We start from the raw sequence: 23961 nt of genomic DNA on the forward strand, positions 1-23961 counted from the left end.
TCATCTGCGCACAATTCGAGCAGTGTCATAAAATTGCATCCCAACGGACCGGTAACTGGGACTGCTCGTAAACGGTACGCACATTAGCGCGATGATTTTATCTAACCCGTTGCGGCTTCCAGGCCATTCTAGCCGGGCCCCGTAGGCGTAGGCTCAATGCAGTCAGTCCACCGGCCGACAATATCGATCACCTTGGTATGAACGTACGGCAGTCGCACACACACGCACACATCACACGTACTCTGCATGCAGTGCAGGGAAGTATGCGCAACATAAAATAAACGTCACTCCCATCTCCTCGCACCGGAGCCGGAGGGTACCGGCACGTCGGGGCAAAGAAGTGCAACAAAACGAATCGGAACAGAAGGCTACACTTAGTCCCCACCCATAGCATAGCGTCGAGGGAAGGAGGACGCACTGCCCAGGCCACGACACGTCCCGGGGTAAGTACATTTTTATTGCGGTAAGGTTAGTGCCGCTGCCGATGCCCACCCATATGTGGTGGGTGGGCAATGGGCGGGCGGTTTCGTTCCGTTCCCTTGTATCCGATCGCAACCGGAATGCAATTTCGCATCACCCTGTGACGGGCGGCCAAAGCGGCAGACGCAGCCGTAGCTCAGCTGATGAGGTTCTGTGCCGGCGACCGGCCCGAACGCTTGGGGACAGTCACCTTGACGGTGTGGTCAAGAGCTGCAATGCCTGCGTATTAAACGTTTTATCGGCCGTTACCGTTGGGGGCACTGGTAGCGAAAATGGGGCCGGCGCCGAGTTTTGAAACATTTTTATGCAAATGTAACATTGCGGGTTTTAATGCGCCGTTACTGTTGATAGTGCGTGGATGGATCTTTTAATTTTCTGTAGATATATTTTAAAAAAATATCGCTAATCATTGGATTCATTGGAATTCATTCGCGGATTCATTGGAAAAAGATAAAGTACCTCAGTGAATAATACTTTTCTCGGACATAAAACATTTTAGTTTAAGGAGCAGTAACAATTTACAACATCTTTTTCTATTTTGTTAAGAAGAAAATAATTTATTACTTTTGTAAAATGTAAAACAATATGCAAAAAAAGGATGGGGAATGCATTTATTATTTTGTTGAAAAAATAAATAATATAAATCTAAGCAAAAGAATACACAATGAAACAAACAAAACCAAATATGATATTAGTTTCATTAACATGGGTAAGAACACGTTCAGGTCAAGTTATACAAGAATTGTTCGACTTGTTTTCAATATTTATTATATATTCCATTCATGTTCCCATTTTATTTTATATTTTTTTCAATCCTTTCGTATGAAGTTTCGCAAGAAGTTGTTTGTTAGATTATTCAATATATTGATCCTTCATTCGCCAAATTTATTAGATTAAATTTTAATTCTACTCCAAAAGATTTAATCGAACATAACAAATATTCAAACTGTTATTCTACTAACAAAGAAATTTAAACAGTTCTAATTTAGTCTTGAGAGTTGATTTTTGATTGATAATTCACATCACACATTTGACAAAATAACTATATCCATTTAATAACTTAAGTCCATTGAACCACTTATAAGTCTACAAGGTACGATAGCCTTTCTAGTTTCTCTTTGTTACCAGATAAAAAAAAACAAGCAGCAATCATTAAATGACACTGCAATATAGCTGCTCAATCTAACTGCCCGCCATTAACAACCAAACGCTAAGAACATAAAATAATAACAACCAGGCCCCCATCGGCACAAGAGTCCGGTTTAATTGCACGACCGCGTCGACGGTGCAAAATGTCTCCTGCCTCCTGCAGTTCAGCCGGCTCCAGGGCTGGCGGTGCTGGCCATATTCCGCAACCGCAACCCCCGCGCGGAGAGTGCGAAAAACGAGTTCCACCCGGCACAAGAACTTTATCTTACTTGCCGTGGAAGATTCAGGCAAGATTCACGAACAGCACCAACGACCCCCAGAGATGATGTGCTTCTCAAATAGCAAATGCAAACAACAAATCGAGCGAAATAACAGAACACACCACACAACTGCGCAACTGTCCAGCCGGACGGGCGGGATCGGGGACAGGAATCGGACAGCGCCAGAAATGGGCAGGCAGGAAAACCGGTCGGGTCCACCGGGACATCGGGATCGGGTGCGATGGAAATCTATTGATCGATCGTCGCTTCGATAAGCGAACTGGTTCAAAGGAGGCGAAGAAAAATGCATCCACACAAACACACAGACCCTTGCAGGCTGGTCAAAGGGTCTGGAAAAACCAGCAACCCTTTTTTGTGTGTGGATGGTGTTTCTTTTTCGGTGTGTAGAAGGTACACACTTCACGGTAACAGGGTGAAAAGCTCCGTTAGAAAGGCAAAAAGGGTTGGCTCGTGTCGTCAGATATTAATACGAAAAAATGGAGCTGTTCGTACAAGGTGTGCAATCAAAACAAGAAAGGGTGAAAAAACAGAATTGTACATTTTACATATTTTATTGTGGGAAAGAACGAAACAAGATCACCAAAGAGATGATCACCCTAGACACGCACCTTCGCATCCGGGTATCATAAACGGCCCCTGGGGAAGGAAGCTGCGCGTTGTTGCAATTTATGGCGGGTGTGTTCTACCTGAAAAATGAATCTCAACAAAGTGTCCAATGGGAGAGAAACGAAAAAAAAAAACGAATAAAACGATAACACCAAGCAAGATGAGAAATAGCATGCAATTCCATGCTGGTAGTAGTGTTTCATTTTTCCTCCACCACGATTTGTATGAAAAATCGTAGCAAAGAGAAAAAAAAACAACAAGACACACGCCACACCAAGTCCCCTGTCTGCCTCTCCCGGTAGGCTCGTTTGTTTATGGTCAAGTTCTAGGTTCTTCCATCTGCATTTTTGCATCGGACGTTTCCAGCTTTCCAGTCCAAATGCATCACAGCACCTCCCTGCCAACTCCGTTCATACACGTTACCTCACCTCCAGTGATTGTTCTAGTTTCTGCCTAGCTGCACCAACACATGCACCGCTGACACCAACGCAAAAATAGTTGCAGCTCGCGTTGAAGCAGGATAGAGAGTGTACGATCTCACGAGCCGGATCGCTGCTGATGTGCCCCCTAGCAAACCAGCGGCAAGCTTATAAAGGGCGTTCTCGGACGGATGCACCCAGTCAGTGTCTGCTAGGCTGTCGGATCTAGTCGACTAGGCTAGGGGTTGCAAAAAATCAAACGGAAAAAGCGCAGCGTGCAGTTCAAGTGACGAAATCAGTGGAAGAAGTGTATCGATTTGGTGCCACATTCTTCTAGGATTTTCTACAAACCCAAAGGCCTAACATCATCAGGTAAGAGAGCAGTGAACTTTACGGACGTGTGGCGTCGTGTGCGAGGAGTATGGTAGAGCAAGAATAGGTTGAAATTGGAAAAGGAAAATTAATTAAATATCTTTGGTATGGTAGAGATGCGGTGCGGAATTGGCAATAGTCCAAATTAGGTCTCTTGATAAGTGGAAGGAGTTAATTTTTTACTGGCCAATTAGAGCGAAAATTTAAATTAGATTTTAGAGTACCAATGGCATTCTTTGGTTTGCATTTTTTGGGACAGAAATTCATGCAAATTCTGACTAGTTAAAAATAACGACCTTTTGATTCAGTCACTAAAAAACATCGTTATTTGGCGCCTTAAAGTATGCAATTTTCTCAAAATTGAGTTACAAAAACTGCTTAAAAAAGTGTAACCTATGCCAGAGTTCAATTAGCGCATTAGGCCAATTGGCTTAAAATCTCTTTAAAAAAATCCAGAGCTAGGCGTTTTTCAACCATTGCAACTCTTTTAGTAACCACTGATTTGACCATATACGTTGTCAAATTCATTGTAAAACTCCACAAAAAATAATAATACACCATTTTTAATATCCTTGATTAATTTTTTTTAATAATTATAGAGTCGGTAAGTGCGCTTTGATCCGAATTACCCAAACTTTACTAATATTTTGGGCCAAACGTGATATTACATTTTAACAGATGTTCAAGATATGCTGCTTTTGGAATAATGTACCTTTGGAACACATTAATTGCACTTGACTAACGTTACATGTTTGTCGGATTAAAAGTGTTGCTAGATTTGTATAAATTCTTTCTAAAAAAACACTAACAGGGTTTGCTAGGAGTTCTGGGACACTTTATAAACACTTTCTTTACAGAAATGAACTTAATGTAATGGAAATTGGACTCTCTAGCACTCTTGTAGGACAAACCCAATAGGAATTTCCAACGAGTCTGTGCAAAAAGGGTGTCATAGAGTTCAATTTCCAACATATGAATTTCACTTCCAATGGAAAAGAGTCTAGGAAGTATCCCACAACTATGAGAACCCCTGGAAAACCCTGTACTGAGGCAAAAAGCTTCACTCGCTAACTTGCTCTTTTGCTCTTGGCCTTTTCTCTTCATTTACCCATCCAAGTCCACTTGGTGCTTTCTTCGCTGCACTTTACCTTACCTTCACCAGGCTGCATCACTGCAGTTCTTGACCTTACCCACTGCCATTTGATTGCCGTCCGGCTGCAGTTGCTCCGCTCCATCCACCGAAACGGTCTCGATTCTTTTCATTCCTCCAAAGACCGGTTTTTGCTGCAGTGCTGCACGGCAACGACCGAGTTCACTCCATCGGTACGACCTCTTTGCACAGATGGAGATGGGCGAAGGGAACCAACAAGGAAGGTACTTGTTGGGCACGATTTTGCCCCTTCTCCGTAGCGAGAGGCGTAGGCCAAGTTCAATAGCACACAAGCGCGTAACATTTCGTCCGGAACGTTTGAGCTTAACGACCATTTTAACCCGGTTTTCTTTCCTTCTTTTTGTTCCCTCCCTGGACCACAGCGATGGGTCATCTGAGCACCGTTGTGGTAGCGCTGCTGGGCGCGTTTGCCGTCTGCCGTGCGGCGCCCGCCGCAATTCTGCAGCCCGCCGCCCAGTACTACCTGATACAGCAGCAGCCGGCGACGCTCAAGATTCAGCCGCATCTCATTCAACCGATCCAGCAGCTGAAGCTCGAGCCCAAGCAGTACGTCTACTACTATCCGTCGCTGCCGCTGGCCACCGCGACCCACACCACCACCCAGTACACCGAGAGCAAACCGATCCGGCTGGTGACGCTGAAGCAGGACGAGGGCAACTGGTGGTCGAACGTGTTTTCCTTCCTGCAGCCACCGGCCACCGAGATGCCGACGTCCGAGGGCGAAACGACGGAAGCGCCTGCCGCGGCTGGCGGCGAAAGCGCCAAGGCACCGGAGAAGAAGCTGATGTTCATGGCACCGGCCGACGCGGAGAAGGGACCGGAAACGCCCGCCTCGACCGCGGCCCTGCCCCAGCCCCAGCGCTACTACATCCTGAGCGGTACGCCCCAGTTCTACGGCAACTTTGACGCCCTGCAGAACCCGCTCAGCCCGGTGTTCAGCCTGCAGCCGCTGCAGGCCATCCACGCCCGCGCCAACTCGGACATCCAGGCGGAGGATGAGCTGCAGCCCAAGTTCCAGGCCCAGATCGTGTCGTCGCTCGCGCCGATTGCTCCCGTGCCGGCGGCTGTGCCCGCTCAGCTGAAGAACGATCTGCTCGAGTCGCACCAGGACAAGGAGCAAACGATCGACCGCGCCTGGGCCCGTTCGCTGGACGATGAGCAGCAGCAGCCGGAACAGCAGCAGGTTATGATGGAGGACGAGGAGGTGCCGGCCGTGGTCGTCCAGGGCCGCTCGAAGGCCGACGAGGAGGCGCCCGAAATTCAGCCCGTCGACGAGGAGAAGGACGGCAAGCAGGAGGGCATGCAGCGCAGCGTGAACGATCCGGCCATCGCCGCCGTGAAGCCGTCGGGTATTGCACTGGCCGGCCGGGGTGGTGTGGCTGCCTCAGCCCCCACCGGGACGGCGATCGTCGGTAAGAATGGTCTAGCGTTGGCTTCACCGTCGGCCACTTCCGTTGCAGGTAACTTCTTCGACGAGGAGGAGGACGGCGAGAAGAAGAAGCCGCTGTAAGGATGAAGACTGTCAACCCCCACCCTTATGACCGCCCGAGAACCGAAGCCACGAAGAAAGCATCAGCACGACATCAGGATATAGCTGTATACGACAATCAAAATTGAAGAATTCAAGGTTTTTTTGGAAAAATCCCGGAAATTCTTCCTTTGCGTGCGTTTCTCCCTTTTTGTGGAGGAACTGCGTGACGCGAAGGTGTCCGATACAAAAAAAGCAGTGATTTCCGTCCATTAGATTACGTTAGCCTTTAGAAGAGAACGCGAGAACGCGGACACACGACAGAATGCGGACTGACAACCCACCTCGAAGAGTGAACCTGGGTTTGACTGGAGCGCGATCGGGCTAGCCATATTGGAATTGAAACCGATGCGCTCAGAACAACACACACAAACAAATTAACATACACACACATGATCATCTTCATAATCATCACTCATTCATCACTCATCAAGCACTCATCATTAACAACGAAAAAAAAGTAACACCCAATGAGGGAATAAAGAATGATTTGAAAAAAAAAAAAAACAACTAAACCTTGAAGTCCTCCTAAGGTGCTGATGTTCTTTCACAGTACTCTCTTTCGTTGTCTGGCTCAAGAAAAACGCATCCACCTGCGAACGTTGTGTTTTTTTTTGCACGCTAAATCAATTCAATTGGGCTCTGTTTATTGGGGTCCGATCGTTCACACCCGCTTCACGTAGTTGAACTCGATGCGCTGCGGTATGTAGCGGACGCCGAGTAGCCGCAGATCGCCAAAGTCGTACTGCACAAAGTCGGGATAGTTGTAGAAGATGGTGGAGTAGATGGAGATGATGGCGGTGAGCAGGTCGGCGATCGCGTACGGCTCGATGACCCGGTAGCTCTGCAGATTTTTGCCGCCTGCACCTTTCCCCGCCGCTGGAAGGCTAACGTTTGCGGCCTGGATGCGCTGTAGCACCTCCTCGCGCACCTGATCCAGGGTGAGCTGTTCTGCCAGGGTGAGGGACGCGAGAGCCGTCACGGCCAGTGCGATCAGTGTCGATCGTTTCATGGTGCTGTCGTTCGAGTTGTTGGGTTTGAGTGTTTGTTCGGACAAATCGGTTTGCACGTACACGTCTTGGTTCGATGGCGGCTGCACACGGACTAGCTCGGTTCGGTTTAGTGCAGTGAAATTTTAGGCAACAGTATCGCAGAACTCCTATCCTAACCGTTCTTACGGCAGGATAGCGATTGCCCCCACTCTTTTAGCGAAAGGCTCGCGCAATTCGGGAGAGAAAGTTCTCGCGCGTCCAATCGGCATGCAGCGTACGTTTGGGGCGGTACGAAGCTTTGCAGTGAACGGCAAAGTTTGGAGCCTTTCACTCATCGGTGGGCGCAACGCCGAGGGAAGAATTTTCATCAAGACGGCTCGAGATGGGCGTATATCAGTACGATTCCAGCTGGGCTCGTAAGCAGACACAAGCAGAGTAGCCTAGAAGTCGCTTTGTAACGCAACAGCCACAGCACGATGCAGATGATGCAGACTAGCCTAGCAATTGCATTGGTAACGCTTACAGTGCTTACCGCAAACCAAGTGTCAGCAGCTGCTCCCGTTGCTTACGAAGGGGAAGATTCGTACGGTGGTGACTATGGTGGCGAGTATGGTGGCGAGTATGGTGGCGAGTATGGCGGTGATGGATCGTACGGCGGCGGATACGACGGAGGATACGGCGGTTACGGTGGCTGGTATGGTCGCAAGTGGAACGACGTCGATATGTTCCTGAGCATGCGCGAGAAGCTGATCCTGGCGGCGACAAACACGCTCGAGTTCAGCCAGCTGGCAGCGCTGAACGGGTTCAACAGCGAGGCACTGGACTTCCCGTACTCGTTCCCGGGCAAGCTGACCCTGCACGTGAGGGAGCTGGAAAAGGTGCCGCCGTTCTACAAGCACGAATACCTGTACAAGAAGAACGACGTGGCGGGACGACGCGATGATGAGCAACACTGAAAATAAAATCACGGCACGATATTTAACTAGTAGCGCAATAGGAAAGGAGTTGTTTTTGTTTTGTTTCTTGAAAGAAAAGCGTAAAAGTACATGTTAGAGTTTCTAGGTAGTAGTTTCAGAATTGTCGATGGAGTTCTTGGATGCCTTTTTCTAGTTCAGAGATACACCATGTTCAAGATGACAGAAATATTTTTAACCGTTTCATGCTGCTCTAAGGACAATTTCAGATGAACAATTATTAAAATAATGAACTGATGCAATTTCTGGAGGGTTTTAAGTTTCTCTTTCTCGTTGGTCTGCTCACAAAAGAGCACATCGTAGTTGCATGGCTTGGTCATCTTGGTTCAAGTATCTTGATTGCTTACTTTTCAAATGTTTTTCCACTTTATGATCTTTTTGATCAGTTTCTAACCAAGGCTAGGTTAAAGCAACACAATCAATGGGAGAGAGTTTTTTTTTACTATAAGAATTGTTTATTCATTCAATACTTAAGTGTTTAAGGCCATGTTTTGGAACAGACAAGTTCTTTGACGCTGCCACTGTTTAACAATATAGCTTAAATTTAACTTGCAAAATGTTGTTTATACCCTTTTTTCATTTTTCCTTTTTTCATTTAACGTATCCAAAGATTTTAAACCTCAGATATGCTTCACCCAATAGTGAAGATGACATGGGATTATTAGTGCCCATGCAACAATTAATTGTGCATTTAATTTATTTATAGTTTTAGTTCAACACAAAACAACTATGTTCATATTTTAACATAAAATTAAGCGAAAGATACTTTTTTCACAAAACAGCTATTATATTACTCATATGAACTACTAGGTTAGATGTTAATAGATGTAACGGCGTAGTTCATGTTATAGAAAAGAACTTTTGGATTAATCTATATAGTACAAGTGTTTCACTGTCTAGATCAGAGATTGGCAAATTTTGCGATTATTTAAAAATAATTTTTGCAAAAATTTTGCGATATTAAGTTAATATCCATCGTAGTCTGATTCTATATCAGCTATGTGTCGAACTTTCATCAATCAATTCGATTTATTTTATTTCAACATACCGCAGAATGTTTTTAGAGATAGACTCAAGACATAACACACGTAAATTTCATATTTTCGATGTACAAAATTTTGTGTTACTTGTGCATCTTCTCTTGATCAATAAACTAAACTAAACAAAAGAGTTCAATGCTATAAAAATGCTCGTAAAAATTCACCAGAATAACTAAATTGATATACCAAGAGTAAAAATACGTGGCTATATTGACTTGTTCCATAAAGTTTGATCATTTGTCCACAATATTACCTTCTTGAAACACAAAACCGAGTTTTGAATTTTTATGTTACAATATTTTTTCATAAAATTTCATGGGCTTTGTACCTTTTCGTTAAAGATATACATTAATTAAAAGAAAGCTTATAAATGAGACAGCTAAATAGAAACCTTTAACATATTCGTGCACTTGTGAACAGGAAGGGGACGCATACATCAGTTAATATGTCGATAATCGAGAATCCTTCTAAAATGGATGTGAATAATTTAATGTGATAGGATATATACGATCGACCTTAACCATTCTATTGACAGTAAAACTCATCGAAATGGCTGTATCACCAGATCATATTTAAATAAAACACCATGTTCAGTAAGAATATCGTTTAGAATTGTTCACTATTTATTATCTTCCTGCAAGACACTAGCCAATGGTAGTAATTAATCGTGCAGTTTGGAAAATTTACTTAAAACACTTAGATATTTAGTTCAAAAGCATGCTTAGGATTGATGATATCTCTAATAGTAACACTTTCAATGAAACACAATCATTTTAATTTCACCTAAAATAGTTTTTTATTGCCTTATTGTGTTTTTATATTTGTTTTCGCTGTTCAGTTTCTAATGCTTTCCGAAGGTTGGAATACGCTTTCCGGCAAACTGTTGCACCGTTTTGAGCGCACTCTGGAACACACCCTTCGCATATCCCGACCCGAGATCAGGCTTTTGCTTATCCCCGTCGATCGGCTGCTGGATATCGTTGTCGTAGAACAGGTCGATGCTGGTGTACGCCGGCGGGTAGCTCTGTATCGTCGCACGCAGATGCTTGATGCGCTCCAGGGCGAGCCCGTAGTGAGCGATCATCTTGTTGGAGATGTTGATCAGAAAGCGCAGCACCAGGTCGGTACCCTCCGGCAGCCAGGCGATTCGATTCGGCACATCGATGTGCTCTATTACTGTCTCTCGTTGCACCGTGTTGAAGGTGGCCGGCACTGGGACGGCCCACAGACCGAGCAGCGTGATAACGGCAATTGTGTGAAGCTTGAAGTGCATCTTGCTACGGGTGGCAGTCGAATGATGGCTCGCACTGGCCGGTGGCTTGATTTTGTTGCGTTCCCGGCTGGCTAGGGTGTGTACTTTCACCGGTGTGGTTCGTCCGAAATATCCGAATCAGAATGGGAAGGTAACGCGAAGATGCACGTTCTGATGGAGACGTAACTTCGATGTATGAAAGAGATGCAGTTAAGGCTCTTAACGGTTACTCGCAAACGAAAACGTGGAAAGATTTCTCCCAAAAACACGAACGAAATTCTCAACAAATTCTGCACGTATGAAATTCTCAATACGTTCCGGGCGGAGTTAAATCAGCGAAACAAATCAGAAGTGTGAATTGAATTTAAAAAAATGCATTTTTCCTTTATTTTCCATCAATTTGTTGTTGCTTGTCGCTAGTGTCTTAGTTATAGTAGCCAATATACTCCTTCAGCGCGTTCTCGTTGTGCGTCTCGACGTCCGACACGAAACCGGTCGATTCAAGCTTCAGCTCCTGGAACAGCCGGAGTAGCTCCTCCGTCTTCTGGAGCAGCTCGTCCACCATCGGCATGGTGTGCTTGTTCGGCAGCTCGAGGCTGGTTTCCACGCTGCGCCAGTTAATGTTGCGCAGGCTCTCGACCGTCGCCAGCTTCGGTTTGGAGGGATCGCCCAGGATCAGTTTGGCAAAGATGGGAATTTCGGGTGCGCTCGAGTCGGCCGTTTTCACCACGACCTGTGGTTTCTCTGGCTCGACCGCCAACAGCTTCTCCGTCAGCTCCTCGGGCAGTACCGGTACCGCTGCCTTCAACTTCGGCGGCACCACCGATTGCACCTTGTTCGGCTCGGGCTCCTTCGGTTTTTGGACCGGCACCGGTTCTTCGCTGGAGAAAGCTCTCGCAAACGGCTGATTGGCGAACAGGGCGTGAGCGGGACTTGCTTGCACGAAGCTTGAGGACACCTTGGACCAAAGGCCGTCCGCTATGCCCGGCAGACCTTTCACCGTGACAATGGCCACACTCACGAACAGCACGATGCACAGGCGACGGGGACTCATGTTGAAGGGGACGCGCTTGCTTGGGACACGATCGAGTGAGCTGATCGGAGCAGAATGAGATGAAACTGCATGAAATAGCGGTTTATATGGACCACTGTGCAGCATCTCTTGCTATGTAAAAGCAGGAGAGTATCTCCGTAAGACTTCGGGTTTTGGGGCGATTTTTGGGTTAGAACTTTTCGTGCGGTTTGTTTGGTAGATCCCCATCAATAGATTAAATCAAACAATAGATTAAAAGAAAAAATTATATAGAGAATAGAAAGCAAATCTAGAAAATAGTGAAATGAAATTAATGAAAATTTAAATCATTATCAATTGACCGAAAACGGAAACTTTACTCGATCAACAAAATAACAAGTACTTTGTAGAAAAATATAGCAGATTTAAAAAATACTTAGCAATTCTAAAGATCTAGATCATATCTTACCATTAAGAATATAGAGTTATTTAGAAAACAATTATTCAAGCAAACAAGCGTTAAATTATTCCCAACAACAATGATAAAAAGGCTAGCAGATTGTCAGAGCATCATGAAAAATTCAACAATACCACAACAAGTCCAACTTTTGGCCAACAATGAGGAAAATATGCGATAAATATACGTCATGTGCATTTGATAAGGCACACAGTCTAATTGAAGTGAAAAATATAACTCCAACAAATCAACAAATAATACAATTGTTTTCACCAATTTAAGTTAATGTAATCATTTTCATTTAAAAACAGTGAAAAAGAACACAACATTGATTTCAGATTAAATTAATTGCTTCTTGAGTTTTATTTTTATGTTTTTTAGCGTATCTGTATGTGTCCCTATTCTTGTACCGGCTCCGCACTTTCCTCTTCCGGCTGATCCGGATTTTCAACCACGGCAGGGAATATTATTTGCGGATGCTGGTTGTGGAAGTACTGCACGGTACCGTAGCTGGGCGTCACGTCCGCAACCATGTTCAGCAGCTCGTACAGGAAGCGGTTCAAGTTGACGATGTCCTTAAAGTTGGCAAACTTCTCCACGATCTTGTCCATCCGGTCGTCAATGATCGGGCGCTGGAAGGCGGCGGTCAGGTTGCACAGCACCAGCAGCACACTCACGGAGGCGATGCAGAACTTCATGGCTATGCTTGGCGATTGGTTTTTGTTGTGCGGAGACAGCGGTGGCGAGCTCTGTAGCTGCAGGATCTTTTCTCTCTTGCTCGAGCGCTTTTGATGAACTAAAGCGCATTTCGGGTGAAGATTCGGGTTTTGTTACGAATCTTTGCCGCGTCCACCGCGGACAGACGGTGTAAAGTGAAAGGCTTTCTTTCGGGTGGCTCGGGAAACGTTCTGCGAGAGAGTATGCTGCATTATGCTCAGCCGATGCTTGCTCGGAGTGCAGGTTCTAAAGTAGTCTCTGAGCATGATGTTGAGTAAGATTTAGATTCATTCACTGTCTTATTATTTCATTTTTATTTTTAAGATTTATTTTCCAAATAAAATGTTGCTTTAGAATAGAAGGATCTGATGATATTTCAGCTACACACTTAGTAGAGCTTATAAGTTGTATTTCTTGCAAACGATGTCATTACCTAATAATATTCAGTACTATTTGTTAATAATACCTTTTTGCTTAAGTGTTGCGTATCTTGACGATATATTGTACTATTTCTACAGTGTACCGAGTAGGAATATTCTTCAAATCCTTCAAATGGATCAATCGTTTATTTGAAATTTGATTTTTAGTATCAATGCTTGCACATCCATGAACCAAAGATTAAGAAATTTATTAATTTGTCACGTTTTTTTCTTCCCTAAAACCAAGAGCCAATGAAAATTAAGCTACAACATTTTTGTTTATTTGATATGATATGATATTTCAGATATGATAAACTTGTTTCTGCTTCTTAAAGTTAAAAAAAGTTATATATCAAAATTATCTAACTTAAACAACTTATCCTAGCCTTATTATTGACACTAGAAAAGAAAAACGAAAGATGTACAAAGATCATTTATTTTAGAATTTATTTACATCTGTCATGGCTCACGGATGTGATATGATGTGCAGATCGATAAACTAAACAACTCAGATCGTGATTACTATAAATTCAAACTGGGATCAACATTAGTTTTTTTAACAGTAGGTTTAAATTATATGCATTAAACGAAATGGGCATGCATGCTCCTACCACACCCAACATAGTTCGATGCTTACGCCGGAAACTGTGATCACAAAAATAGGATTGATTTTGGAAATGCAGAATAATTTCTCAATCAGCCTTTAATAAAACTTAAAACCCATTTTTGCTTTTTTTGACTTATTCTAGACTTTTATTTTTATTTTTTTCAACATTTTTCTGGTGGCCATTTCGCTTAAACCTTATTTTCCATAATGCTCTTGAACGCGCTCTTGATTTCCGGTGCCAGTTGCAGAATGTTTTTCACGCTTCGCTTCTCCAGCGCCTTTCGTACTACTTCCTCGACCGGCTTCAGGTCGGGACCGTCACCGACCACCTTCACGATGCGCAGAGACGGCTCAGGTATGAAACCACCCGTTCCGTAATACTCTAGGTCAGAGTATCCCTGGTAGTAGAAGTCGATGCCGTTGTGCATGTCGGACAGCTTCGACACCTCGGTGCCGAGTTTCTTCAGCAGGTAGTTCGCTTTCTCGTAGATCGGAATGCGTGCCTCGAACCATTTGTTCAGCTCCGCTAGCCGGTTGTCTATTTCCTCGGGAATACGGCCCGCATGCGCGGGTGCGGTGATAGCGATGATAGCGACCGTCACGCACAGAAGGCTAGTAGTGTAGGAGCGCATCTTGGTGTTCGGTACGTCTTGCTAGTGGGAAGGCTCAAGAACTTATGCCTTTGGTTGACGAAGCGATCATGCACGAAACCTTTTGGCCAGCTTTCGGGAGCTTGACTCTCGAACTCAATGTTTACAAGTGGAAAGGACTCCTTTCACTCGACGTAGAAGAAAGTGCGACCAAAAGACCAAAACCAAAAGAGTGGGGATGGGCAACTTCTCCAGCGGGAAGCAAATGATGCAACAAGGGTTTGTAAATTTTTTGTGTGCTTTTTGTTTATTTATTCGTTAATTGTTTCGTTTTCACATCGCCAGTTGTCTCAGTTCTTGTGCAGGTAGGGGTAAGAATCGTACGAAAATCGGAACTCCTTCTCGAAGCCCGACGCCAGCCGAGTGCGGTCCTGGAACAGCCAACGGAAGAGCGACTTTCGGGGCAGTTGCGATTCCAGCTCGGCCAGCACCAGCTCCAGGTAGTCCAGCTTTTCCTCGACGGTGGCGGGTGGCGGTGGTGGATTCGGGAAGTGGACGACCGAGTTCAGCTGCAGGACACCCTTAGGGGAGTCTTTCAATCGTATTGCTTCACTGAGCACGACGCTGGACGAGGCCTGGTCGATACCGACGATGGCTATCAGTGCCAGCGCCAGCACGGCTAGAGATGTGGCAGATTTGGGCATCGTGTGATGTTGGGAGAGCGAGAGAGAGAGCGTGGTTTGGGTGTGCGACGATTTCCACCGGGATTTTTGCGGACACTTTGCCGAACTTCGTCTCGATTGAATCGGGGGACGAATGGTATGGTTTAAACCGTTGATGTTGGCCTTTATATGCGCAGTGCGTGGAGTTCTTCGGGGGCTCGGTGGTTCTTTAGGGCCTTCCGGAGCGAAATGGTCTGATTGGTGGAAGCGAACGATCGGGACTGATGAGCCGATGTATGTTGGTATATTGTTAAATAGAGAGGTCTCACGTGAACGAAGTTCGGCGAATGAACGTCGCTTATTGCTTGAACAAAATGTGGTTGATGCTATATTATGCGATTTTTTTTTATAGCGAACACTGTTTATAATTTGTATGTATGAAATCTTGCAGTTGTTTTTAAATTTATTTAGCTTATTTTATTACAAGTTTGTAGCTATTATTAGACTGTTTTCCACTGTTTCGTTAAGCCTTTTGGATGTCGATTTGATGATGTTTTGAATTGATATGTGCATTCTGGAATTAGGCGAGAATATGGCCCCAGAATGTGCCTCAGACAGTCGAAACCAGAGTCATATAACTCAGAAAACTCTTGTTAAAATGATTCTCGTCCTTTCTTGATGTTTCATTTAACTCATAGCGAGCCGAACAAATATTTAAAATAAAATTAATTTGATAAATATAAATATCTAAACATCAATGAAATTTAAAGAATATAAAAACAAATGAGAAAACAATCTGTTATCAAAATGTGCTTTTTATCCTTTTTAAAAGTCTCCAATCAATAGGCCTCTTGAAAAGTTCGTTGTTGAATTTGTGTAATCTTTACTAGGGAATAAACTATTAAACTGATAAACTAATGTGGAATTGATATGAATCAGGATTTATTAGCAGATACATATTTTTACAATCATAATATTATTAATAAAAGCAATACGACCAAAGCCGTTCCTACAGAATAAATAAATAATAATTATAATATGTGTGGAGGAATTTGTATAAATATTTAAATGTGCTCTCTTTTGAGTTTGGACTAATAATTTTTCTTTATATTTTTAATAGCATGCCTTGGCCGATCTTTAAAAGTAAACAAGTAAAACAAGTAAACATATATACAGTTTTAAAAGTAAAAACTTTAACTTAAATTTATGAATTTAATAATTTTACATAGAACACCTAAGCAATGTCTTGAGATGTTTCAAAAGCTTTATTTTGATTTTCTAAACTGCAGAAATATGTAAATTTTGAGCCCAAAACCAGTCCGAACGTTTATCAGTAGCAATCAGAACGACGAGGTGTATCCAGGAAAAGACAAAATTGAAATCGAACCGGCATTCCGGCATTATGGAAAGTATCAGTGCATCCCATCAATTCATCAATCATTATCATGTGCTCTTTATATTTTTATATTCAATCTTTTCTTTCGTGAGCTCTTGTTTAAGACAAAAATGTAACACGCAAATTTTATGTTCAGTCTAGCATTATAAATTAAGGGCAGCGGTTTATTCAAAAACGATGATGAACTTCTTGTTAGCATTGTGGACGAATCGTGTGTAGTTGCCGAGCAGATAAACGGACGAGTAGGACACGTCGACCGCCAGGTTGAGGAACTGTTTCGTGTTGTACTCGAGCCGGTCCAGATTGTTCATCTCACCGCCCGGATGGTAGCCACCGTACGCATCACGAGCCTCAATTCCGGACTCCTTCTTCTGCGCCAAACGCTTCGCAATTTCGAACAGCTCCGTGTGCTGGGAAACCGGTGCGAGCGGATCAAAGCCGCCGTCTTCCTGCAGGATGTCAAGATTGTCGAGCAACCGCTCGGCTGGTCGAGGCGCTGGAACTTTTCCGCTAGCGTCCAGCGAGAGCGCATCGCTTACGATGGCAAACAGCACCAGCGTGCAGAGCAATGCGAGTGACTTCATTCTAATGCTGCCACGATGGAGGAGGGTACAGGGATGCAAGAAGATGAGCGAATTTCTTCGAAGAAACACGAAACGTTTACTGCACGATTGACGCTTACCGTGTGTCCGTATGCTTCGGCGTTCGGATGAAAGTAGAATGAAAGAGGTTCGCAACATGCTCACCAGCTTTATGCACTGTGCGTCGGGTGGAAGTTTGGCACAGGCTTTCCTTTTCTGATTGCTTTGCAATCATTCGCCGACCTCCCTACCCTCTTTTTTGGTTTTGGGGGTTGTTTTGTTGTTGTAACATGCAGTGCGCGTCAGAACAAGGGTGCCTCTCACTTTTCGCAACGATTCTGCAGCCCAGCACGACCGGTTGTGGCTTCATTCTACCGTCGAGTGTATCTTCGTACAGAGCGCTTGAGCTGTACTGTGAGGAAAAAGCGCCTTCAAAAGTCATGGTAAGTTCAATTTCAACGGATTAAATTCTATTGGCTTGCTAATGAGTTGCTAATTGCGGTTCTAATTACTTTCTTTGGGATAGAAACTTGCGTCAAAGCAACTGTCACTTTGGGTCGCCTTTGGATGCTTGATTGGAGCGATCGCGATAGAAGAGAATGTGGGAACGACACGGTTACTAGAAGCCGAAACCACCACTACCACCACCACCGCAACGTCCCCTACAACGGTCACTGAACCTTTCACTAGCACCCCTTCCACCACAATCACTACCACTACCACCAGCACAACCGTACCGAGCTCAACCACCACCTCAAGTACGTCCGCAGTTCCTATTTTGGCAAGAGCTAACCCCATCTCTAGCAGCTCCACGGTCAGAAGCATCCCCAGCACAGCTTCGGGCACCAGCGGAACAACTGCTAAACCCTCCGCAAAGCGTCAGATAAGCTTGAGTGAGTTTCAGCAGCTGGTCGCAAAGGTGAACGATGAAATTAGCATGCTCCGAAATCAATCGGCCAATCTTTCGCAAACCTACGAAGAGCTAGTGCGACGATACAACGAACGTACGTCACAGATACCGATCGTACTGTATGATGTAACGGAATGCTCCAACAGCTCCACTGGTCCGGCTGAACGCTTAAGCGACACAACGGAGAAAAGCACAAAGTTGTCCACATTAGTCACTGGAACAGTCTCCAATGGTACTGAAACAACGGCAAGAGCTACTACTACGACCGAGCGAACAACAACCACCACTACTTTGGAGACAACTACCACTACGTCTACTACTGCGGTGCCACCATCGAGTACAAGAAGGGTCGATTATTCTCCTCCAAAGCTGGTACCGTCGGAGCTTTATCGGGATCAAGCATCACTGCCCGACGCTGTGCCACCCAACACCGGAAGCTCTCACACACAAATTTACGGCAATAAGTACTACAATTACATACATTACTTCATGTATCCACCGAACGAGTCACAGCTGGAAGAAATTCAAAACCCATTCCCGATCGGTCATCGGCGAAAGGTTGGAAACGATTCGAGAAGAGCTCCACCACCAAGCCGTCGACGACCGTACGAAAAGACAAAACATCGATGGGAAGAGTCAATTGAATCCAAGGAAGAAGAGGAAGAATCTGAGTTTGATGCCTCTGCCGCTTTGCGTAGAAAACCCTCAAAGACAAGGACACCAACTGGTGAGCTTCGAAGCAATGTAAGACTTGGTTCTACAGACCGCCGAGCTCCATTGAGAAGTCCTGCAGGACCTGTAGAAACATATTCGTTCGACTCAAAGCCAATTGGTGAGCTAAGAAGCAATATACGATTCGGTTCCTCAGACCCAAGAGCTCCAGTTAGAAGTCCAGCAGGTCTAGCAGAACCCTTTGCATACGGCTCAAAACCAACGGGTGAGCTTAGAACCAATCTAAGGTTAGGTTCTACAGATCCCAGAGTTCCATTTGGAAGTCCTACTGGTCCAGCACAACAGTATCCATACGATGATTCATACCGCGCAGGAGCTGTTCCACAACGACAACCCATCGAGCCAACGGATTTCTTGGCTCCGGCGAAGCTACCACAGTATCCATCCTTCTCGGAACGCATTCCGCCACGAATCTCACCACCACAGCAGCAGTTCCCCGCTCTAAAGCTCCAAACGTCACCACCTGAAAGCGCACCCATAGCGCCTCCCAAAAAAAACGCACTGACGGCCTTTCTAGAACGTCGTAAGCTGAATCGAAACGGTCCGTACACGGTAGCAGTTCCGGCCAAGCTTGCCACACCGCCGACAACTACCGTTGCTCGGGCGGATGCTGTAACGCCACCGTCAGTCGAGAGTTTGTTAACGTTCGGTGCGAAACCGGTCAGCTACGCAATTCCGACCACCGTGAAACCTTCGCTCGGAGTCGTCCGCAACGGTTGGGATGCAAACGATTTTTCCTTCATCCGTAAGGCGCAGGAAAGCAAGAAGCGGCTGCAGCGGGAGCGTCGATCGTGGGGAGCCAGATTGCGTGATTTATGATAGTTCAGTGGGGACTGGGAAGAGGGATTATTAAATCGACGACCAATATTCAATTTACAGGGAGGGATGAATTTATTATTAAAATATATACAATCAGGGATAATGCAGTGAACCAGAATCAGGGATAATGGAGACCTTTCTTTCTTTTTAAACCAATAAATACAATACAAAATGAAACGTGATGGATGACTGTTATTAAAACGCTTTGAAGCGCCGAAAGCAGCAAACGAAACTGTAGCACAAACAAAAGATAAGAAAGAATGGCAGCGCGAAAAACGGAAAATAATGCGAAAAGCCAAAGCGGGAAAGAAAAACATATAATATGTTCTTGGTGGTGATGAGTTTAAACACAAGACAATTCTAATGGAATTGAACAACAAGGTTGAACACTTAAGAAAAATCCAATTATAACGAATGGGTTTCGTGTGTCTTTATTTTATCACAAAATAATGACCTGCCATTTAAACTCTAAGGTACTCGCTGTTCGCATCAAATGAAAAGTATTTTAATTAATTACGCCAAATCGTCCCTTTGATGATCTCTCATCTCCAAAATCTCATTTACAATACATTAACCTGTTTGTTGGCAAGTTCTTAATTTCCGTGAATGTACTTTCCTCCTCCCCTCCACTGGAGAAAGGCAGAGAAAGGACATTGCCTTTATTTTGTCCCATTTTTGGGGCATCTTGTTTGTTGCTGGATGAAGAAATTAAAATAATTGAACCCATTCTTTTTCGGCACCTGAACGTCCAACAAATTGGCAACATTCAGGAGAAGACCCAGTCAGCAATGTCCGAAAGCGATCATTAGTGATTCTTGAAGGCATGCACGGCTGTTCTACATTTTTAGAAAGGCGTTTCTTTTTTACTCCTTTCCGTTTGCAAACAAATCCTGCCGATCAGCCGGTTTTTGGCTGGTAATTGACATTACGATGATGGGTAAATAAACGAGTAAATGAAAAAAAAAGAACCCCAACCATGCGGTACTGCATGGAAACATCGGTAAAACAATTGGCAAATGCCCCGTTATGTGCCCTTCTCCTTTTGCAGCGTCAAAAATCAAATCAGAACAAGACGGGGAAGAAGAAGAAGAAAAAGAAGAAGAAGAAGAAGAAGAAAACAAAAACAAGAACGATCCTCTTTCTGATCCGATTACAGTTCACCTTTCACTTCCAGCCTTTGGCGTCCTGGACGGGCAAGAACGCGCCCCAGTCAAGTTTGCCGTAAAACTCAATGCTGCGAATAAAATGCGCTCATCAAAATAAACGCTATGCGCCTCCTCACTTGAAAAAGGTGTGAAAGGTTCCGAGTAAGACCTTCTTCCAAAAAAATGGGTAGACCAGCGAAGAATGTAAATGCATCAAATTATCTTAATGAATGTTTCCTGTGCGAGTTTGCTCCTTGGAGGAGCGGAGCATTAAGAACAGGGCGGTAAAAGGAAACCCACCAAACTCGGCTCGGAGCACAAAACTTTTGGGTGTTCTGCATCATCAGCTTCACACCAACCAGCTGATTTCGAGGTGCAGTACACCGATCGGTCTTATCTCGTCGGGTAATGTACCGTTTGCTGGACCTTTCACTTGTGCAGTTCGTAAGGGTTACCCCTGGGATTGTCGATTCAAGTTTGTCGCGCGATGGTCAAGTTCAAAGGCACAGTTGCTCGTGATGAAGAAGAGGCCACCAACTTATTGTTTATGTTTATTTTGTTGCGCTCGTAGAAGAATTGGGAATGAATTGTGCATTCTTCCTGTAACGGTGCAACGTCCACGCTCAAAATGTAGGTCAAAGTGAAGGGCTTAATTCGTAGCGTTTTTGGAAAGGAACCTATTCCAGGTTCCAGGTTTTTTTGGAGTTCATTTTTTTGACAGGATGTGCGGTAGGTTGCAGAACAGATATCGAATTCCCAGCATTCTCTTTGGAGGCGATCCATGCGACAAAAGTACGGAAAAATCAGAAGCTAATTAAATGCCATAAATTAAACCGCAAATTTCCAACGTGCGCTCAGGTGAAATGATGATGGTGAAAGAAATCCCATTTGCAATTGCTGAGATAAGAATAATTTCGAGCTTATGGGGTGGTTAACGGGTTGGTGCGATGCTACGAGCATCGAAATTTGATTCTTACCCCACCGGGGACGTGTGACTGCTGCGTGACTTGCACTTGGGGAATGTTTTGTTTTTGCCTTTGCCTCTCCAAGTAATCGATATCGAGGCGAGCCTGCAGCATAACATGGACAGCAATAAAACTACAGTATTAAGACAGTATTAAGCGTTAACGGGCTTTATTGAATGTGCTTTTATAATTTAGTGTTTGAGCATGTCAAGAACGAAGTAGTACGTGGGATTGGTGCGGGAAGGGCTTGAGATAAATACTAAGGAGTGTTGACTGTTTAGCTACCAATTGCACTGTTGGATTAAGCGTTACAAAGAGAACCGGATAACAGCAAAGAAGCTTTGCGTCTTATAAAGGTTAACACATGCCATTACAATTGGGATTGGGCAGATTGAGTTTGATTTTAATGCTCATGGAGTGTTTAAGTAACAGACTAGTTTGCAACAGTTTTACTGCAAAATGTTCAGAAAACATTGTTCGTGAAAAATATAAATTAAGTTTGATTTAGTGTATTGCAAATAAAAAATTTAGAGTTTGCTCAGCCTAAATCTAACTCCTAATAGCTTTATCCTAATTGATTTGCTATATTTCACCTTATGGTTAATAAAGCAAAATAGGCTATTAGTCCTGCATTAGGAGATTGAGGCAGGTTGTAGCAGGGGCGGATAAAGCAGTACATGAACTAAACGACCGCGTGGGACTCGAAAAAAGGAACCCATCCCCCGCTCACAAGTAAATTTACTTCCGAATCATTCTCTGGATAAGAATCCCACATAGAACCTCTTGTTCAAAGGGCTTTAGAAGGGCCTATAATCATTTGACTGCTTGGGGCCTGGGTTGGAGTTCAAACTTCAACAAAGAACGAAGGCACACCAAACACAAAAAGAGAGCATAGTTTATGTACCATGCTTAGAGATGCATAGATAACGATTAACAGTGAACTAATGTGTCTTTTAGGCTAAACTAAAAAAATGCACTTGAAGGACCAATTGGTGACTTCTTTGACAACATTCACATTTTTACACTGATTTAATAGGCAAACCCGTTTTATTAATAACATTATTTTGGAAGCCGCATTAGCTAATCTGAAAATTAAAAGACCAAAGCTTGTAGTTGTTTTTTAATATTAAATTTTATTAAATAATTTGTTTTTGTCTTTGGCATCTGTGGTTATTTTGGCTAGACGCGCCAGCTTCTACAAGGCTGCCAAGAGGCTCGCTCTCACGTCTGGAGCGCTCATTCAAGGACTAACGTCTAGGAAACCTGTATGAGCCAGCACGATCGAGTAGACCGTTGCGCTAAGAAGGATGTTTGTCTTCAAAGTACCACATAGCAAGGTCGGTTTGTTTGAATTTTATGACTTAAACTTCTTTTCATTCTAATGCCAAGATGAATCTGATGGTACAGATAAATATAGCATATAAGGAAAAAGACTAGTCTAGCGGTTTGGTAGAAGACCGACATGACCGCTAAGGTCGTTAGGCTAATCGCATCAAAACACCTTAAAGCATGTTAAGAAGTTGACTGTGCGTTTTATTGCTTTTTTTGGCTATTTCTTTTATTTCACTAAGGATGACTTTGTGTCTGTATTAGTATGACATTCTTATGATATAGCAACATCTTCATCGTTTCGCGTTTGGTGATTGATACATTCCTCAATCAGTGGCTTACAAACAACTTGGCAGTTCAACATCAAAGTTCATGTATTAACATAACGTACAACAAAGAGAGGTTAATGTATAGGATAAGGAATGAACTGTACAAAAGTGAGGAATCACATTGACCCATTGACAGCAAATGGGTTTGGATGGATACATTTTACGAAATGATTAATGAGTACCGTGTTTTGTTAACATTGTACGAACACCCACAGTTTATTATTATTTCTGTGATTTAGAACAAAATAAGTATAACGTTTCTTATAAAAATATTGGATTCTGTTATTCTTTAAATATTGAGAAATAAAAGTATCGTCTTCTTGATCTTATATATTTCATATTGAACGACACTTATGGTTTCTTCAGGACATAAACCCGACAAAACAAACCTCTTTAAACGGTTCGGAATTGGTCAACGCTTGCATGTTATACGATGAACACTACGTACCAAACCATCCTTGAGAAAGTGTACATTACATGTTTTATGGTTTTGCTTGATGAGTAATGAAATTGCCATTTGTGTGAAGCATTGATTTACCAGTGACCCTTCGGGTGAAAGTTGAAACGTCGCTCGTTGCAGTGAAAGTTCAGATGTCGTTCGCATCCAGCCTCCAGCACGAAAGATTCAGTCGTGCATTATCATCTGAACCATCGTTACGTTTGTGCTAAAGCGTGTCAATTAGCGGCAATGGTTCAAGTGTTTCAAATTCTTCGCATCGTGCTGATGCTACCATTGCTGATCTGCTGTTCTGGGACTGCTGAGGACACGGCACAACTCGGCACGAAGCAGCTGATCATCATACATCCCGCAATCGACGCACTGACCGGGCTGTGGAGTGCCTTTCAGGGCGAAACGACAACACGTGCACCCGGTGGACTGCGGGCGCCAACACTACCGTCAACCGAGGTACCGCCGGGTCATTATGAAGCTCTGGAGGAGCTGTTAGCGAGTGTAATGAAGGCAAACGAAGAACTCCATATGCAATCACCTCGCAGCTAGCAGAAACGCAAACAATACAAGGCAGGC

At 44.0% G+C, this 23961-nt stretch overlaps 3 protein-coding genes across 4 annotated transcripts; 2 read left to right on the top strand and 1 right to left on the bottom strand.

Moving 5' to 3' along the window:
* Nucleotides 1–3122: 3122 nt before the first annotated feature.
* On the top strand, nucleotides 3123–6114 carry LOC120895907. 2 transcript variants are annotated; one of them, XM_040299645.1, is made up of 3 exons: nucleotides 3123–3307; nucleotides 4841–5827; nucleotides 5939–6114. In XM_040299645.1, the coding sequence occupies exons 2-3, from the start codon at nucleotides 4843–4845 to the stop codon at nucleotides 5986–5988; spliced, it is 1035 nt and encodes a 344-aa protein (XP_040155579.1). In that variant the 5' UTR covers nucleotides 3123–3307; nucleotides 4841–4842; the 3' UTR covers nucleotides 5989–6114. The 2 variants fall into 2 exon arrangements, with proteins under 2 accessions (XP_040155579.1, XP_040155578.1); XM_040299644.1 differs by having other exon boundaries at nucleotides 4841–6114.
* A 10109-nt stretch (nucleotides 6115–16223) lies between these two features.
* LOC120897215 lies at nucleotides 16224–16833 on the bottom strand. Its single transcript, XM_040301892.1, has 2 exons — nucleotides 16807–16833; nucleotides 16224–16715 (listed from the first exon to the last, which is right to left on the bottom strand). Exon 2 carries the CDS (start codon nucleotides 16706–16708, stop codon nucleotides 16289–16291), a length of 420 nt encoding a protein of 139 aa, XP_040157826.1. The 5' UTR covers nucleotides 16709–16715; nucleotides 16807–16833; the 3' UTR covers nucleotides 16224–16288.
* Nucleotides 16834–16995: 162 nt separating this feature from the next.
* Nucleotides 16996–19166, top strand: LOC120894775 (cell wall protein DAN4-like). The gene is made up of 2 exons (XM_040297584.1): nucleotides 16996–17148; nucleotides 17232–19166. Exons 1-2 carry the CDS (start codon nucleotides 16996–16998, stop codon nucleotides 19164–19166), a joined length of 2088 nt encoding a protein of 695 aa, XP_040153518.1.
* The last annotated feature ends 4795 nt before the right edge of the window (nucleotides 19167–23961 follow it).

Source organism: Anopheles arabiensis, chromosome 2 (assembly GCF_016920715.1).
Source record: "Anopheles arabiensis isolate DONGOLA chromosome 2, AaraD3, whole genome shotgun sequence".
Taxonomy (NCBI): Eukaryota; Metazoa; Arthropoda; class Insecta; order Diptera; family Culicidae; genus Anopheles; species Anopheles arabiensis.

Excerpts from the sequence above, each read along its gene's own strand:
- LOC120895907 (XM_040299644.1), top strand. The coding sequence starts at position 4,843 with ATGGGTCATCTGAGCACCGTTGTGGTAGCGCTGCTGGGCGCGTTTGCC.
- LOC120897215 (XM_040301892.1), bottom strand. The coding sequence starts at position 16,708 with ATGAAGTCACTCGCATTGCTCTGCACGCTGGTGCTGTTTGCCATCGTA.
- LOC120894775 (XM_040297584.1), top strand. The coding sequence starts at position 16,996 with ATGCAGTGCGCGTCAGAACAAGGGTGCCTCTCACTTTTCGCAACGATT. Across the intron at positions 17,149-17,231 it reads AAGCGCCTTCAAAAGTCATG|AAACTTGCGTCAAAGCAACT; the intron begins GTAAGTTCAATT and ends TCTTTGGGATAG.